Source organism: Diabrotica undecimpunctata, chromosome 3 (assembly GCF_040954645.1).
Source record: "Diabrotica undecimpunctata isolate CICGRU chromosome 3, icDiaUnde3, whole genome shotgun sequence".
NCBI lineage: Eukaryota > Metazoa > Arthropoda > Insecta > Coleoptera > Chrysomelidae > Diabrotica > Diabrotica undecimpunctata.
Genome location: NC_092805.1, coordinates 72,475,269 through 72,495,665, shown reverse-complemented (window position 1 = coordinate 72,495,665; position 20,397 = coordinate 72,475,269). Strand labels below are relative to the sequence as shown.

The 20,397-nt window shown below is 30.6% G+C and overlaps 1 protein-coding gene across 1 annotated transcript in view; it reads left to right on the top strand.

The window, feature by feature from the left end:
- The window catches only part of sff (BRSK family serine/threonine-protein kinase sugar-free frosting), a 649,872-nt gene extending 636,792 nt beyond the window's left edge, over positions 1–13,080 (top strand). The window contains exons 13-14 of the mRNA XM_072526060.1: positions 9,978–10,141; positions 10,579–13,080. Of these exons, the coding sequence (XP_072382161.1) occupies positions 9,978–10,141; positions 10,579–10,806 (392 nt within the window). The 3' untranslated portion in view covers positions 10,807–13,080. The remainder of the gene's footprint in view (positions 1–9,977; positions 10,142–10,578) is intronic.
- Positions 13,081–20,397: the final 7,317 nt, after the last annotated feature.

Sequence of the window (20,397 nt, the reverse complement as noted above, 5' to 3'; positions counted from 1 at the left end):
TTTGTAAACATTGACTTTTATCTGTTTAGTTTAGTCCTATCTTTTTGCTTTATCTGTTAATGATTTATATAAGAATTTGTAAATCATCTATATTTTCTGTCATAATTGGGGTTTAGTATGCAAATTTTTTGTTATTAATGATGCTCACTCCATTCCTTACTTCTTTCCTATAGTGTCTCCTAAAATATTAGTTGGGAGTACACATTAAATAATTGTGGTGACATTTCACATCAAAACACACATCTCTGGCTGACTCCTTTTAGAATTTCTGCTTGATTTGTCTCATCTTTCACCCGCATGACCGCTGTTTGATTTTAGTAGATTATTTATTAAATTAATATCTTGGTATCTAGGTTTATGTGTTTTAATGCATGTATGGGCTTACCAGGTTGAACTGTGTCAAATACTTTTGAAAATCTATATTAGATAAGAATACGCTTTCATTATAATCTCTGCATTTTTGTAATAGTACCACCATTGCGCACAATTCTTTTTTTGTTCCCAATCCACCTCTAAATCCAAACTATGTGTTGTCCAATTGTTCTTCACATTTTTTATTGACAGAAGATTTAATGTTGTTATTAACCGTTTATAAACATTTATAACTTTTATTAAATTTTGATAATCGTTACAAATCAAGTCTTTTAGTGACATATTATTCTTTTAATTTTTACTTCTCATTTAATGTCTATATTTTGTTAGTTATTTTTAGAGTAAATATATGATGACTAAAAACGAATTGATCAAGAGTAGTGAATCGATGCCAAGAGCCGCTATTCTATGAAGCTACCCTTCACGACGCCATCTTGTGGCGCTAGTTCCGTGACGCTCACCTCAGCATTTTACTGTAGAGAGAAAAAGTAATACAATGCCAGTATAGAAGCTTTGTTTTAAAATATGCCATAAGGAAAGATATAAAAGTATTCTTGTCATTATATTATATTGCATACTGTATTATTAATAAAATTTTTCATAATACATTCTGATATACGCTTTCTCTTGCCGCTAACGAATAGAAGTTTTTATTAACTTTTCGGTAATATAATTATGTAGGTATTTATATTTTTAACTTCTTACCATAATGTTAGAGTACAAAAGTAGTTATACTCTACTGTATTTTTTTCGTGGGGGTTCTATTTTTTAACTGTGTGATGGATTCTTGTATTTCAGTTCGTACGATTTGCGTTAATTAATTTAATGATATTTCTGGAGTTACAAGTGTATACTCAGTTTCTGTTGTTCCGTTTATTTATCTGAGATATGTTATTCATTCTTCTCTAGGGATGTACTTAATCTCAATCAATTCTTTGATTTGGTTTTTGCCCTCTTTCACATCTGTTTCAAACCCTCCGGCGGACTTTTAGGTCTTCATTTTATATAAGCATTTTTTTCTTAGCATTTTACTTTTACCTCTTTTAATAAAGTGTGTCTATTTTTCTTTCTCAAAGAGCCTCTTTTATTTTTGTTTTTATGTTGGTATTATAATTTTTCAAATTAATTCGACATTATTCCCACTTGATTCTTTTGTTTCAGTTATTGCTCTAGATTAATTTGACATTTTTTTCCTTCAAATCATCAAATTTTCATATTTCGTTGTAGTAAAATTCATATTTTCCAATAAGCCTAACATATGCAGCAGCGGTGTCATGAAACCGAAATAATCCAGTTCTGCATAACGTTTTTGCTGATCGATTTACAAATAAATTTTCAAACACATCAAATTGATCATCCTTTTTACTTTCGTATACGCTCATACTTATCCAAATTAAATTTTCAATTTCCAAAAACTTATGATACCTCCTCAATCCGCAACCAAAAACAAGTGTATTGTATGTGTGAAGGTACTGACTTCAGAATCTTTCAAAAAAAGTCAATTGAAGAAACATTTACAATTTAGATAATTTGCATTCACACCTGTCTTCCAAACCGCGAGAATACTTTGCAAATTTAGAAATACCTGTTAAAAGACAAATATTGAATAGCAACTTGTTTGGTACATTTGATCGGCGTCCAGCATCAAGGGCTAGATCTGAAGTAGCCTGATTGATTTCACTAAGCCTAACATATGCAGCAGCAGTGTCATCAAACCGAAATAATTCAGTTGTGTATAACGTTTTTGCTGATCGATTTACAAATAAATTTTAACAAACACATTAAATTGATCATCCTTTTTACTTTCGTATACGATCATACTTATCCAAATTAAATTTTCAATTTCCAAAAACTTATGATACCTCCTCAATCCACAACCCTGCGTCATGGACAATATCTATTCAGGCTATCGACATCAGTCTAATAAACCTAAGAAAATCAGAGATATCATCAACCGTCATTAAACAAAAGTTTTATACACTATTAAATAGATATGGCAATACCTACAACGTATACACCTATGCGTTAAAAAATGAAGACAGAGTTGGGGCAGCAATTTATTCGGAAGACACCTCAGTTAGTTTCAAATTGTCGTCAATTACAACCATCTTTTCTGCTGAATTATTCGCAATTCTAAAAGCACTATCGTTAATACAAAACAAAACCAAGAAAGATATATAATAATCACAGATTCTCTAAATTCATTATCCTCACTGACTCAATTGTACTGTGACAACCCCCTTCTACTTCTTATTAAAAAAAGAACTTAAAAACATTTCAAATAAGAACATCCAAGTTCATTTTTTATGGGTGCCTTCTCATGTCAGAATTGAAGGTAACGAAGTTGTAGATAAACTAGCTAAAAACGCACCAACTAACCTGATGTCCGAAGAAAGTAACATAATGGTACAAAACGATTTAAAACCATACTTAAAACAAAAAATAATTCAAAAATGGCAACAAACTTGAAACAACACTCCATTAAGGCTATACGAAGTTAACAAACATCCATATCGTTGGAAACCAAAAGTAAAAGAGAGAAGAGAGCATGTGATGCTTACCCGTGTCGTCTCCGGTGTAATTAATAAACGTATGAAAAGTCGATAGCATCTTGGTGCAAGTTTCCATGTTTATTAATGTCTCAAACTATTGCGCAATATGTTGCAATATTGCGTAGTTAGCCGGTACGCCCTTATTGTGGCATTGTCTTGAAAAAGACAATGCCTTTATGGTTTATTTACTTTTGTAGAAATAAAACACAGGTTTTCTAATAAGAAAAAAACTCAGCTTCAGAGTCTTAGAAAATTCGCAGAGCCCTTCGAGCAAAGTGCTCTAGGGAGCTACCCTAGAAGGGTAAAACCATACTGACTTGAGATCCGAAAATGTCCCATATTTAAAGATAAATTAACTTTTATATGAAACTTTTTCATTTCTCAACCAATTAAATTTAATTATAAGTTCCAGAAGGAAGGGCGATGCACATCGAGGTGCGTGATTGGTGGCACCTGATGACACCCGTCTCCGTATCGGCCAGACACGACTTACTCATGGTTATTTACTACAGCGCAAAAATAAACCAGTTTATGAAGTGTGCAACCATGTTCTAACGGTAAAACATTTTTTAATACAGTGTCCTAAATATAACAGTGAACGACTCAAATATAGCATACCCAACTGCCCTAGAAGAAAATACAAATACCCAAAGAATAATTTTTTATCTTAAAGACTGTCAACTTCTTCATAAGATTTAAAACATACATTGTAATACACATACATATTATTATTATTAATTGTAAACTAATATATATACACTATTTGTATCAAGTGTAACATTAATCTAAATACGCTAATGCCTCTGCGTGGTAGATGCGTTTAAAAAAAAAGGTATTTTTATTTGATTATAGATTATATTAGATTTATATTAGATTAGATATTCAGTTTTGTGAAAGCGCCTGTCTTAGACAAATTAAAGGAGCGCTCCTAAGATTTTTCGGGGTTTGGCTTAAAATTAATTCGTACTTTATTTTTATTATATTTAAGGCATCATTTAGATTTTTTTTCACTTCAGCAACAAAAGTTTTGGTTGTGCAATGTATCGTCTACATGAAAGTCCTAGTATCTACTGGTATCGGTTAATCATTTGTGTAAATGTAATACAGTGTAGGTGCCATTACGCTACCCCAAGCGAGACCATTCATCTGTGTTCTTCATCTTACCATTGAATGATACGAAAAATTTTCTGTTCTGTAGATATACGCGGATAAAACACGTGATGTTTTTATTTAGGCGATGTCATACAGTTTTGGAGAAATGTCCTCTAATTTAATATGTCGTAAGTGGCATTTAGATTGACAAATACCACCCCTGATACCCGATATCTTTTGTACCCGTTGTTGCTTTTTGCTAAAACAGGTACGTTATTAAGTACGTTAATAAGTATTACGAATAAAAATAAATAAGCAAGAAGAATATAAATGATCTATATTTAAACCAAATGACAAAAAAAAAGAATATTATATATACATTTACTTCTAAATTAAATATTAAATTTTGATATGCCTGACAGTGAAAGATACAAAAACACAATTATTTAAAGTTGACATAATGATAGCTTGTACAAGCACAAAGCATTTAAAACAATAAGACCGAACATATTATAATATGTAATTGTAATAGATATGTTGCCGAGAATCAAGTTACACTAAGGTACCAAAATATTTCTTTTTTTAGTATCTACCATAAGTGTATCTATGTGTTTATGTGTATCTAAAATATAGTATATAGGATATTGAATTCCCTACATTTAAAAATCGAAATACTGAAATTCGACAGTAAAAAATATATATAATATATATATAATATATTATATATATTATATATATATATATACATATATATATATATGTATATATATATATATATATATATATATATATATATATATATATATATATATATATATATACGTTCCGATGTTTCGATTGCTACAGTTTATGACGAATAAAATATTTGTTTCATGAAGTAGTAAAATTTGAATTATAACAATTTATAAATCATTCTTAAAATTCCAATTTTTTGCTGTCGAATTTCAGTATTTCGATTTTTAAATGTAGGGAATTCAATATCCTATATACTATATTTTAGATACACATATATATAATATATATATATATATATATATATATAATATATGTATATATATATATATATATATATATATATATATATATATATTATATATATATATATATTTTTTTTTTCCTTGGGTTTAGGTTCAATAAATTAAAAGTGGAACTAGATTTTATTTTCCATAGAAATCAACGTTTCGACAGGAAACTCTTGCCTTTGTCAAGATTCTAAAATATACAAGATTAAGAACAAACAGTTATTGTAAAATATATATATATATATATATATATATATATATATATATATACACAATAGTAAACCATGAGATATCAGATATCAACTTTTATTTGTCACTTCACTAATGTGAGTGTCATGTTTTACGTTTTGGTAAGTTATATACATATTTTACAATAACTGTTTGTTCTTAATCTTGTATATTTTAGAATCTTGACAAAGGCCAGGGTTTCCTGTCGAAACGTTGATTTTGATGGAAAATAAAATCTAGTTCCACATGTAATATAATTTATTGAACCTAAACTCAAGAAAAACTAATTTTATATTAAATATAGTACGGTTCAAGAAACTCAAAACTATAATATATATATATATATATATATATATATATACAGGGTGAGTCACCACTAACGGGACGGAAGATTACAGCGAAACGGTAAAATATTTTGAAAATTTTTTAAATGTATAGTATGTAGGTTGATAACGGCTACATTTTAAAATTATTTTGAAATATACAGGGCATCCCAATAAAGTGCGGCGTATCAAAGTTATATTTTTTCTTATGGAACACCCTGTATTTTATTGGATTTTCTAATTGTCTGCAAAAAATAAGGTATAGTTTCATAAGACTTCCCTATACCTATGTACAGAGTGTTCTGAGTTATGTCGAATTTTCTTAAAATGTAAAACTTTAAACGAGGATTCATTCTTAATTTATTTAAGCAGTTCTAATAAAATTACGCATACAACTAAATAGCTGGATATTGGTCGAATGTATTTCATGATTAATTATTAAACATTTATTTACAGGGTGTTCAAAATTTGAAGTTTCATTATTGGATTATTCAATGTGTAATATAAGGCTTATTTTAAATGGAGCATCCTGTATATTAATGAATTATTAAATTAAAAAAAAAATTCTCTTTCGAATGATATACGGATGTCCTATAACTAATACTGATAGTTTTGCCGTAATTTAAAATTTTGTTAAACGGAAATCGATTTTAAATATTTATAATTGTTACTTTCGATTTTTAAACCCATCATATTGACATATTGTTATAAACGAAACTAGTGTAGTTGTAAATACATTTTTTGTAAATAAACTAAAATTTTTATGTCTTTGGATTTGTATTCGTTGGGAATAGGATAATTTGTATTAAAATATGATGAAAAGAAAATAAAAAAAAAATTGTTGAAAATCTGATGTTTTTTAGATTTTCTACGATTCATCAAGTGAAAGGCAACTGCGCAAAGGTTACAGTTTTCAAAAATGACGTAAATATTAACGTTTTATTTTTTGTATTATTTTAAGTATTAAAATAAGTTTAATATTTAAATAAAAATAAAACTGTAAAATATATGTATTTCGTTGAATTCATAATAATAATAATAATAAGATGTACCTATAACTTCTTACGTGCTTACGAGCACACACTCTTTTTTTGAAAACAATTAAATACATAACGAAACAGAAAGAATTTTAATAAACAAATAATACAAAATAATACAAAATGAATAATGACCATAATTAATATAAAATAATCAAAAACTTAGTATAACTAAAAAATGTTCAGGTATGTAACAGATGTTCAAATCGCTTGCCATCTTGTGCAATACAACAAGCGATTCTATTTTCGAATGATTTATTTACATTATTTAACATAGCAGGAGTTATTGAAGCAAACGCGTTTGTAATTCTTAATTTCATGTCATCTCTAGTAGTAGGAGGTGTAGCATATACAATATTTTTAATATAACCCCACTTAAAAAAATCCATCTTGGTTAGTCCTGGTGACCTGGGGGCCAATTATATGAACCACCTCTACCTATCCATCTGTTTGTAAATTTTCTGTTAAGGTAGTTCCTAACATTACGTGAGAAATGAGCAGGAGCTCCGTCCAACTGGAGCCACATTTTTGTTCGTAGACTAAGTGGAAGGTTCTCAAGCAGTGTCCAAAAATCTTGTTTTAAAAAATTTAGGAAATTTGTCCCATTGAGATGTCCATCAAAAAAATACGGGCCGATAACGTACTCGCCCATAATGCCGCCCCAAACATTAACACTCCATCGGTGTTGGCGATCAACAGTACGAAATAAATGTTTATTTTCTCTGTCATAATAATGAAAATTATGTCGATTTACTAGACCATTATTATGAAAAGTCGATTCGTCTGTAGATAATACATTTCTAAATAAATCAGGATCTTCTCCAACTTTATCTAAAGTCCATAAACAAAAATTTAAACGGTTACCATAATCTTGTTCTGTCAAATACTGGTGAAGTTGAACGTAATACGGATGAAAGTGGTTGGTCTTAATTATTCTACATAAACTAGTTTGACTAATTTCTAATTTAACCGAAATTTTTCTTGTACTAATATTTGGGTTTTCCGTAACAGAAAGCAGGACATAAGTTCGTTAACGTTGTCACCAGTAACTGGTTTATTTTTATTTACCTTTTCATATGCAACATTACCAGTAGCACGAAATCTATTAAGCAATCTCTCAAAAGCTTCCTTTTTTGGGTGTCTTCTATCAGGATACTTTTGAGCATAAACTTTAGAAGCTGAGACAATTTTCCAAACATTCTAAAATGCAAAGTTCCATGTCGACTCTTTCATGGATAGCGTCATTCTTCATTTTTAGGAACAATGAAAGTTAAATATTACACACGAATGTTTATATTTTGACAATTACTAGACCGTAATGTCAGAAAATGACAATGTCATACAATGACATTAACTAACTATATCTTTTGTTTTAAAATCAATATGTATACCGATGAAGAGTTTAAATAATTGTAAATTACGCAAAAACTATGAGACTTAAGTATAGGACATCTTTATACTGAAATGATATTTATTTAACTGTTGTCTTTATTCAATTTATAATGTCTTGTTCTTATCTTAATTCTTTAAAAGGCACAATAATTTATATCAATTTATTTAACGAATAATACACATAATTTATATAGGCGAGCGTAACAATTAAAATCGCGGCCGCGGGTCTTAAGAATTAACTGTCCCTCCATATAAAACTGTTTTATTTATATACATAAATCGCCGTTATCTCGAACAGTCTAAAACCTTCTTGAGTAGACTGGACGGCGAAACTGTAAGGGCAAACTGGATTTCCCATCGACTCGCCTCGAACTTTCGAAATGTTGTTTTTTTGGAAGCTTCCGTTCAGGTCTCGCACAATCTACAACATAACAGAATTAGTCATAATATTTACAGTTATTTTAGGCCAGGATATTTATCGTAACAATACTATTCAAAAGAGGAAACTTTTTTTAGTATTACGATTAATTAATATCCATGGTCTTCCATTTAAAATAAGCCTTATACTAGATATTGAATAATCCAAAATTGAAACTAAGTTTATAACGCCCTGTAAATAAATGTTTAATAATCAATAATGGAATAAATTTAACCATTACCCAACTATTTCGCTGTAAGAGACAATTTGTTATAATTACTTAAATAAGTCGAGAATTAGTCTTCTTTAAAAAATTTTTTTTTGCTTATAATGTAGTAAGTTGTAGTTTATTTTGTATTATTTGTTTTATTAAAAGTCTTTCTGATTCGTTGTGCATCAGCAAGTAAAAGTATAAAGTATATACATTTGTTTACAACTACATTGGTTTCATTTATAACAAATGATGGGTTTAAAAATCGGGAGCAACAACTATAAATATTTTAAAATCGAAAAGAAAATTTTAAATTACGCAAAATCTATCACTCCTAGTTATAGGACATTCATATATCATTCGAAAGTGGAAATTTTTTTTAACATAATAATTCATTAATATACAGGGTGTTCCATTTAAAATAAGCCTTATATTACACATTGAATAATCCAATAATGAAACTTTAAATTTTGAACACCCTGTAAATAAATGTTTAATAATTAATCATGAAATACATTCAACCAATATCCAGGTATTTAGTTGTATGCGTAATTTTATTAGAATTGCTTAAATAAATTAAGAATGAATCCTCGTTTAAAGTTTTACATTTTAAGAAAATTCGACATAACTCAGAAAACTCTGTACATAGGTATAGGGAAGTCTTATGAAACTATACCTTATTTTTTGCAGACAATTAGAAAATCCAATAAAATACAGGGTGTTCCATAAGAAAAAATATAACTTTGATACGCCGCACTTTATTGGGATGCCCTGTATATTTCAAAATAATTTTAAAATGTAGCTGTTATCAACCTACATACTATACATTTAAAAATTTTTCAAAATCTTTTACGGTTTCGCTGTAATCTTCCGTCCCGTTAGTGGTGACTCACCCTGTATATATATATATATATATATATATATATATATATATATATATATATATATATATATATATATTTACCTCTTTTCGCGGTCAGAAATCTCTTTGTCTATGATCTTCTGTTAATTAGCATTCATAGACTAGAACTGCTACCACAATTGTGTTATCTGGACTGTTGTGTATTTAAAGGTATAAGTAATTTGCATTTTTTATTGGGTGTTTCAAGTTAACACATGATGTGTGGTATCGTGTAACAGTGATTTAAAAACTGCAAATAATTTAAGATAAAAATACGTATGCTAACGAAACAAATTTGTTTATTTTACACATATTGAAACTAATACTATTTAATATTCTAAATTTAACCATTCACCCTCTTACCAGTCTATATCACTTTTAATACACAAAAAAAAATCAAAACACGAAATGTAATTAGTTTTTTTTTAGGAAATATACGAAGGTTTAGACGAGTTTGTGAACATATACAAGCTCAAGTGTGTACGAGAAGACCTCCTCCGAGTCCGAGGGCTCAAAGGAAGTTTACTACCGAATTAAGCGAAAGTTCTAGTTGTGGTTCGGATTCTAGTGAATTGTTTTTGAATACAAGGCAGGTGAGTATTCGCAGTTTGTGAAAGTTTTAACAAACAAATAATACCAATAAACAAAATTATAACTTATGATTCATTATCTTTATTAACATGGGCCTCCCTATTATTTTTAAATTTTCTACATTCTGGACTTCTTGAAAGCAGTTTCCATTTTTACTTTTGAATTTCATTATAATTATCTCGTTACTTATTTTTAGAAATGTAAAGTTTTGAACTTTTTTTTTTCTTAATTAGATGACTTTGATAAAGACCAATTAGCCAGACGCCAGACAATAGTTTTGAAATTCAAAGTCACGATTCTTTTAGCGAATCTTACAGTCTTAATATTACAGCATTACAAACTCAGTGGTTCATTAGGTCACCTTAACAATTATTAAACTATAGTGTTACAACTGACTAGTAATTTGATAAGTTATATAACCTCCTATATTTTGTTACAGTTAAATGTCCTCCAGTTAGAAAACAGCGATCTAGAAAGTGAATGCAGTGTTTTCGATGTCCGTACTGCCACACGGGAAGTCTCCCGACGAGCGTCTACGAACAACAACACGGAAACGTGCGAGCAGAATAGTCCCGGTACCCCGAAAGCGGTTCGATCTAATTCGGAAAACACTGAGACTTGTGAGAAAAAATGCATCACAACAATGTCCGGCAGTTCTATTGCGTAATATTTTTTATATATAGCCTAATTTCTCATAAACATAGTCGCGAGTCGTGAAAATATGGGACAGTTTTTCAACAGTACACATTATGTCAAAACTTTTTACAATTAATCTCCAACAATTTTTTGACACAATTGTCAATAATATTATTATAATATATTATATATTAAAATTATAATATATTATAATGCTTATCGGTTATAGCACTATATAGCTCACTTAGTTATGTTGTATATTTTATATTATCTATTATGTTGTTTAGGTTCACTTTCATTCTATGCACGAATCAAAAATGAAATTAAAGAAAGAACTTAATAAACAAAAAAAAACAAAACACAAAATCTACAGAAAATTAGGGAAAAGATAATAAATTACGACGTAAGAAGACTCCAAAAAAAATAAGGATAAGTAATAAGAAAAAAAATCAAACCGAAGAAGACAAGAAATGAAAAAAGTAAGAAAATGAAAATAAAGTAAAAAAGAAAAGTAAAAAAAAGGTAACAAAAAAATAGGGACAGAAAATCAAGGAGAGAAGGCGAGAAAATAAGTGAAGAAAACGATTTAATCTCAATAATAAAAAAAAAAGAAGCAAAAAAAAGAGACACGACTGTTTAAAAAAGAGATGATATGTGAAAGTCTAGAATTTCTCAAAATAACAACCTGAACCTTTATATAGATCACAGTTTGATCACAGTTGATTGATTAAAAAAACAATATACAGGAATCTACTTTGAGAATAAACACTAATGTCGACTTTACACTACATGATTTATCATGTGATTTGTCATATGATTTGGTCATAAAGTAAAATTTCCATGTTTACACTGTGTGATTTGTCATATGATTTTGTCATAAGCACTGTCATGCGGCTCGTCATATCTTGTCACAGGAGAATAGGAATATTTTAGCATGCGGAAAAGTATCTATTCCGCATGCTAAAATCATATGATTTTCGATAATAATACCGGTAATACCAATATATTTAAATATCGCGCCTTATTCTTATGTCGATTCAGCGACATTCACGCTGACATTCACTTACCGAGAGACAGCATCCTTTATTTATTTATTTATTGTTTGTTGCATTGATATTGAACCTATTATTATCTAATGTGTGCTATTGCGTCGTATTTTTCTTTTATTATTTACTATTTAGTTTATTTTATTCTTAGTTTAGTCTTTTATAGTCTTCTTAGTCATAATTTTAGTTTAGTTTCTTCATTAATTATTTTTAATTTGGTATAATATCAACACTAAATTTGATATACCCTGTCCACGATTTCTTCGTAAGAGCCACCTGCGAGCCCAAAGACGTCTGATCTTTTTCTTCTTACTGCTATACGCTGTACGCAGTTGTTGCTGGCGTATTATTATTAAAAGTCGGGAAGCCAATGCAATCAAAGATTTATTTTCCACTATCTCATTTTAATAATCTGATAGTTGACACCTATACTGTGTCTAATATCTCTATGACTATAAACAAAGAAAAATCAATAAAACCTCACTCATTGTCACTCATATCATAAGTCATAACTTATCATGCAGTGTAAACACGATTTTTTAAAACATGATAGAAACGAGGAATCATAACAAATATCATATGATATTGTCATATGATATTGTCATATGATAAAATCATGTAGTGTAAAGTCTACTTAAATAAAGAAAATCTGAAAACGCACCAGTGGATGTGGACAATTGTTTTATTTGCATATTTATTTACATATTATATTGTTTATTTATTTTTGTTATAAAAAGTTGCCTAAAACTGGATGAAGTTGTTTTGAAACTGTCCTATTGATAAAGGGTAACAGTTGCTGTTATTTCAGTTGTTTTTAGTCGAATAAAATTATATTTATTTATTGGTTGTAGATGAAAATGTTTTATAATGTTAGAAATGATGGAACACAATCATTGAAAGGGTTTAAACAAATTATTGAAGTTCACAACACAAAACACAACACGAATTGGCAAAAGTTCTATGTATCTTTTCCTGGATACATTTGGAGGAAACATAATTTTTAAACAGAAAAAATTGCGTAGGCAAACGCGAAGACTGCTTCTGTATCTTATTTTCATATATTATTATATAATGTCAAGTACTTATAGGGATATGAAATTATTTTCCTGTGAAATTTCTATCTTATCTACTATATTTAATGGCCATTTTCCATATTGATCTCGGAAATTCCCGAAAAGTCAAATATAACTTATTTTCACTTGATATTGTGGTTTATTATTATTAAATATTGTAAAAAACTTACGTATTATTAAAAAAATATTACGATCACTTTTTAACAAGTCGAGGTCGTAATCGAAATGAATGTTAGACAATAAAATACAATATTCAAAAAATCGTGAACGAATTTCTATACCTGGGAGCGCTCCTTTACACTGAAAATAATACTGCCGCAGAGATAAACCGCAGAATTTGCATGGCCAACACATGCTTTTTTGGGCTCAATCTCCTCCTTAAATCTACAATTATATCGAGAAATACTAAAATAAAACTACAAAACAATAATACGCCCAGTCCTAATATATGGTTCAGAGACCTGGAGCTAACAAAAAATAATGAAAACATGTTAGGATGTTTCGAAAGAAAAGTACTAAGACGATCTATGGAACAGTGAATGACAATGGAGTGTGGAGAAGACGCTACAACTTCGAAATTTATAGAATATACCAGGAACCTGATATCGTAAAACATATTAAGATAGGACTTCTGAGGTGAAGAGGACATGTAATGCAAATGGAACAAAATGACCCAGCTAGAAAAACGCTACTTGATAGACCCATTGGTTGGGTTGATAGAGAAGAAGAGGAAGACCCTGAACAAGGTTCCTTGGAGACATCGATGAAGACATGAAAAATATGGAAATACGTGCTTGGCGGAGAAAGGCGATGGATAGGGTCCACTAGAGAGAAATTCTTGAGGAGGCTAGGACCCACGCAGAGTTGTAAAGTCAGAATGATGATGACGTCTAGAAACTATCATCCCTCACCAACAGCATGGCTTTATCAAAGGTCGTTCAACGATCACAAACTTACTTCATTGTGTAAATATTGGACAGCCGGAGTGTGACGTCACAGCGACCATACTGTTATTATTACTTTCCAAACAAAAGTTGAAATGTCTAATCTCAATATTTTTTAATTTCTTTAAACTTAACATTTGGCTTCCTCTGCTTCTTTTTCTTTTAAGTATAGTATTTTTTACGATAATACCATCATAATTTAGTCTTCTATTTCTATGAAATATAGTTTAAAAGTTTAAATTAAAGAAATTCTAACCTTACTTTATTGATACATTTTATTGTTATTTTTATAAAACAACATGCTTTATTATTTACACAACCTTGTAAAATTGTTGTAGTAACTATTAGAATACTTAGATATTGCAAAAAGCGCAAAGATTCTGTAAAAAAAAATATGAAAAAATAACTAAACACTAAACAAGGTTGGTTTGGAAAGGGAAACTAACAGATGTCAATAAAATCTACGGCATCACTCCGGCAGTCCATTGGTCATCATTTTTAAACAATCGGCATCCTGTCGATGTAGTCTACTTAGACTTCTCCAAAGTTTTCGAGCGTATTCCAAAACGTCGATTACTAGCTAAATTTAATCACTATGGTATCCACGGAAAGTTAAACATTTGTATTCAAGATTTTCTATCCGACTGATACTTCAGGATTCGTGTAAGGAAGACTACTCACTAGATAAACTATTCAAGAATGGTCCACAAGGATCAAAACTTGGACCGCTACTGTTTTGTATCTATCCTAGTGATCTTCCGATAATTCTATCCAGTAAGGTTTCCATTTACGCTGATGATACGAAATTATAGTATGTGAATCCAATTATTAACCAACATGTTCTTTAACACGCTCTTGACGCAATATTCGAAGGTTCCCCAGAATGGTTACTTCCGTTTAACATTGCAAAATGCGTTGTTTTTCATATCGGCAAAAATAAGACATTACTACCGTACTTCATTAGTGGACATCCCTTAAACTCAGTAACCTTCCACAACGATCTCGGAGTGATAAGTAATAATGACCAAAATTGGCCTCATCACATAGTATCAGTGTGTAAATGTGCAAACTCAAAAATGTTTTGATCCGTAAATGTTTTACACGTATATCTCTAACCTCTGTTAGTAATACTCCATATACGTTAGACCTAACTCGCTTTCGTCTCTATAAAATCTTACTTGAAAATGAAAATCTGGAATAATTTTGATGACGATACTATATTGCAACGATCTTAAAAAAAATTAATTTATACCTCTTTATTTTATTTAGAGGATTGCGATATTTTAGGACCACATTATTTTTTTCCTCATTTTTGTATGATATACTTAATTGTATATAATTAGTATTAGTTTTAAAAGGATATTTTTCTTTGTTTTTTGGGCATAATAGGATCTCGCTCTGCTGCCCTCATTTGTTATATAATAATAATAATAATAAATATAATAAGCCATTTGCTGCAACTGAATATAAGGAACGGCATGACTCAGTAGGGAAGATCCTCCATCAACAGATAGCTTTTAAACTGGGACTTCTAAAAACAAACCATCTCCCAAGTTCCTGAGAGTATGCTTGAGAATAACAACTATAAGCTATACTGGGATCGCACTGTGCTCATAAACCACTGTAGCACATAATAGACCAGTTCTCGTGCTAGTTAATAAACTAACGAGACAAATAACACTAATCGATGTTAAGCACAACGAAAAGATCGCCAAGTACAGAAATCTGGAAATACAAATAAAGAGACAATGGAGAATGGAAAGTACCTAGATGATACCTATTATTCCATCTACCACTGCAGTCATTCGGACGAACCTCCAAGAAAACATAAAAAAGCTGGGTCTAAATGAACATCTATATAAGATCATACAGAAAGCTGTGCTACTTTTGACGTCCAGATGCTTGGGAAAATTTTTGGGAGATACACCGATGTATCAAGTCACCTAGGACTTGATAACATAGAAAGAGTCCCACCAGAGCTCTCTCCTCTGGGTCTGAATGATGAACATTTCTATAAAACCATGCAGAAAGCTATACTACTTTCTCGACGTCCAGAGGTGAACGAAAACTTTTGGTAAATACTCCAGCATACCTTGATAGTCACCTAGGGCTTGATAAAACGAAAAGAGCCCCAACAGAGCTCAATCCTTTTGATACCGTAGGTATTTGGAATGAGTCAATTTTTCCCTTGGAGGGAGTGTGAGCCGTATGGCTAAATCTGGAATTATAATAATAAAATATCATTAAAACAAAAACTCTCCGTTTATTCAGGCCGTCTAAAGAGATACAAAGTTAGTAACAACCGGAAATACGACAATATACTTTTTGAGCATGAAGAGAAGACTTTCTATAGGAAACTGAATTCCATTGTAAAAAATTAAAATAAATCCTACGCAAGCCAAGAGGAAATTTATGAGTTTTGGAGAAACCAACCTTCGACGCCAGCTACCCATAACAACAATGCTGGATATATTGAAGACACGACGAACAACTGTCAACACTACAGTAATATTATCTATATCCCTCGATAAGTCTCGAATATTATCAAAGAGCTAGAAATCTTCTGGACCTGATGGAGTTTTTACCTTAAGAAGTTTTGGAGTGTTCATGAGCTTTTAACAGTATTAATTAATCATATTATTTCTAATCCGCAGGAAAACCACCATTTATTACTCAGGGAACCACTTATCTAATACCGAAGGATCAAAATAATACCCAAGATCCAGCCAATTACTGCCCAATTATTTGTCGTATGGCGTAACTTTGGCGTATTTACCAACACTGTTCTTAAAACAATATCATAGAGCCTCAACAGAAAGGTTGCGCTAAGGGTTCCATAGGCTGAAAAGAACAACTTATAATCAACTCAGTCATTTCTAACCAGGAGTACACCAAAAAAAGGAACCTTATTACTGTCTTTATTGACTACAAGAAGGCCTTTGATTAAGTGCTACATAAATGGCTTATAGATATATTGAAAATATATAAAGTCGATGATAATCTAGTGACCTTTTTAAAGCATTATGAAGGCAGAGTGAAAGACCAAAATTCACCTTCAAATACCTGGTGAAACCAGTATCGAAAATGAAGATATCCCAATTAACCGGTACCTTTTCCAGGAGAACTCGTTGAGTCCACTTTGGTTCTGTTTATCGATGAACCCACTATCTCAGCTATTGAATTCAACTGACTCAGATTTTAGCATTAAAAATAACAATACTGTTGTGTAACAGATCGAAAACGTTTTGAGGCGAAATACGAACAACATAGGCAATTTAAGAAAGAAGATACATTACTGCGGATAGAAATCCTCGAGATTGTCGAACCCCTTTTATTGCGAAATGTATGAGAGCATCAGTAAAAGACAAGATCAGTCCCTGTCAAAAATAACAAACCAGAGATCAGAATTAAAGTTATAAATAACACCATACGAAGTCAAAAGGGCACTTATAGAAATAAAAAATTATAAATTCCTGGCGATGACGGAGTAGTGATCGAGGTGATTAAACTAGGTGGAAATAAAATGATCCAGGAATTACGCAAACTTGTCACCGAATGCATCTAGCAAGAAAAAACTCTTTCCCAATTAAACAATACAGTTATTTTTTTAATACACAAGAAAGGAGACATAACATGTAAAAAACTACCGATCTATCAGTTTGCTATAACACATATACCAACGTTATACAAAAATTATCAAAAAAGAGTGGAGGCTAGTTAGAATTATATCAGCCATGAAAACAAGCTGGATTTATATCGGCATACAGCGATAACGATAACTTACTAGTGATGAAAAACCTCCATTGACATTTATTGATATTTATAAACTACGAGAAAGCATTCGATACCATAAGCCAGCAGAAAATGTTAAAACCACTGACAGAATACCGAATAGACCATCGCTGCACTAACAAAATTAAATATATCCATCAAAATGCCACAGATAGGTATTTTGAAACAGGAGACATCCTCTCTCCAAAGCTATTAACAATGCTTTTAGAATATACTTCTTGTAAGACGGCAGATCTCAACAAGTATTATATCACATAAATGGAAAGATCAGTCACTTAAAATTCGCAGATGACATCGTCTTTACAGCCGGTCGTATGGATGATGCAATAATACAACAAGAAGCAAATAATAGTGTTAAACCGAAATATTGCTGTTGACGGAAGAGATATTGAGCAGACTGCGTATAAGTATTTAGGACATGAAATTCGGTGGGGTAGAGAACCAGACATTTGAGCTCTCAATTAGCATAGGATTAGCCTGGGCAGCCTTGAATAAATTAAACTACGCATTTAAATCAGACCTACGCATATGCATCAAAAGGGAATTCTTTGACCAGTGTGTGTTATCTGTACTCACTTATGGAGCGAAAACATTAACACTTACAAAAATGGTGTTCACACATATTTGCTTACCTCAGAGATCTTTAGAAGGCCAGATGTTGGGTGTCTCTCTGAGAGATAAACCGCAAACGAAGAAATACGTCGTAGAACAAAAACAACAGACGCTATCGAAACAATCGCCTCGCTTAAATTTAATTGGGCAAGATGGATTATTACCGATGGAAAAAACGAAAAGAGGCCAGATGGACTGACGGCTTAAAGCGGGTTAGCACTAAGTGAATACAAGCCGCACAAAAGGTAGACCTATGTCCAGCAGTGTCCGCATATAGGTTGATGATTATATATATATATATATATATATATATATATATATATATATATATATATATATATATATACATATCACATTAGAGAAAATAATTAGGGAGTCAAAAGTCAACACCAGAGGAACAATAATAACAAAAAGTGTACAGATATTGGCATTTGCAGATGATGTTGATATCATAGCCAGAAGCGAAAGAGAGATGATAGAAGCATTTAATGCGATAGAAAGAGCGGCACAAAACAGTGGCCTAAACATTAATGAAATAAAAACCAAATACATGAAGGTCAGTAAATCGACAGGCCAAAGAAACCTACAGAATCTGACAATAGGAGACTATAACATCGAAAGCGTGAAAAATTTTACATACCTAGGTTCACTAGTTACCGCAGATAACAATGTCAGTGAAGAAGTTAAGAGAAGAATACATATCGCTAATTAAACATATAATGGACTAATTAAACATCTAAGATCTAACAACATCACAAGAAGCACCAAATGCAAAATATACAAGACCCTGATAAAACCGGTCCTTGTATATGGATCAGAGACATGGACACTATCGAAAAGCGATGAAAACCTATTAGGCACATTTGAACGAAAAATCCTTAGACACATATATAAGGGGGTAAAGGAAAATGACATATGGCGCAGAAGATATAACTTTGAACTGTACACAGCATACAACGAACCCGAGATCATAACATCCATAAAGATCGGACGTCTGCGCTGGATGGGCCATGTTGAACGAATGTTGGAGACTGAAATACCAAAACATATTATGAGACAAACACCAGTAGGAAGAAGGTCAAAGGGAAGACCCAAACTTAGATACATGGAACAAGTGGAGCAAGATCTGAAAACACTTAAGATTACCAACTGGAAAAACAAAGCAAGGAACAGAACAGAATGGCGGAAAATCCTAGAACAAGCCAGGACCCAGAAAGGTTTGTCGAGCTACTGATGATGATGATGATGATATATATATATATATATATATATATATATATATATATATATATATATATATATATATATATATATATATATATATATATATACGTGGTCCTTAAGTAATTGTACAAAAACAAACCATAGATTCTACACTTTAAAATATTACGATTTAAGCCGAATTGCCTTAACAAAATGTTGATATTAAAAAACATACAGGGTGTTAAAGTGGAAATTTAAAATTTTATTTTTCGCTATAACTTTCTTGTTTGTAAATATTTCTGTATAAAAATTTACAACTGGGTACTATTAATTATTAAGAATTAAAATTTTGTGCATACTTTAATTTAGCTGATAGAGGGCGCCACATATGCCACATGTATGGCATACATTTGCACTTAACTTTTTTGCTCTTTAAGTTACCGGTATTTTTGATAATAAATATTAAAGATACATTATTTTAACAAAAAAAAGGTATACTTGATAATATCTTCAAAACTCAAGAGTTTTCGAGATAATCGCATTTTACAAATCAACTACATAAATCTGATTTAACGCAATTACTCCAGACAACGAAAGAAAATTAAAAAAAAATCAATACTTCTGAATTTTGTTATAAAATACCAATAATAAAGTTAATAGCTAACAAATTATTAAATAAAATAAATATATCAACAGGATAATTAATAATAGGATTTGACAAAATAACAGAATAATTGGATTTTACATAAAACATTTTACGTTTTGTATTAAATTAAAGTCATAATCAAAACATTTTATTTACAAATCAAATTAAGAAATAGTTAAACCAAATAACATTAAACTTTTTCTCAAAGTAAGTGTTCGATAGGTCCACCATTTTCTTTAATTCATTTTGACAATACATTCCATAAAAGCTCGTCTCATATTAAATAGCATCATTGGTTCTAAAGAA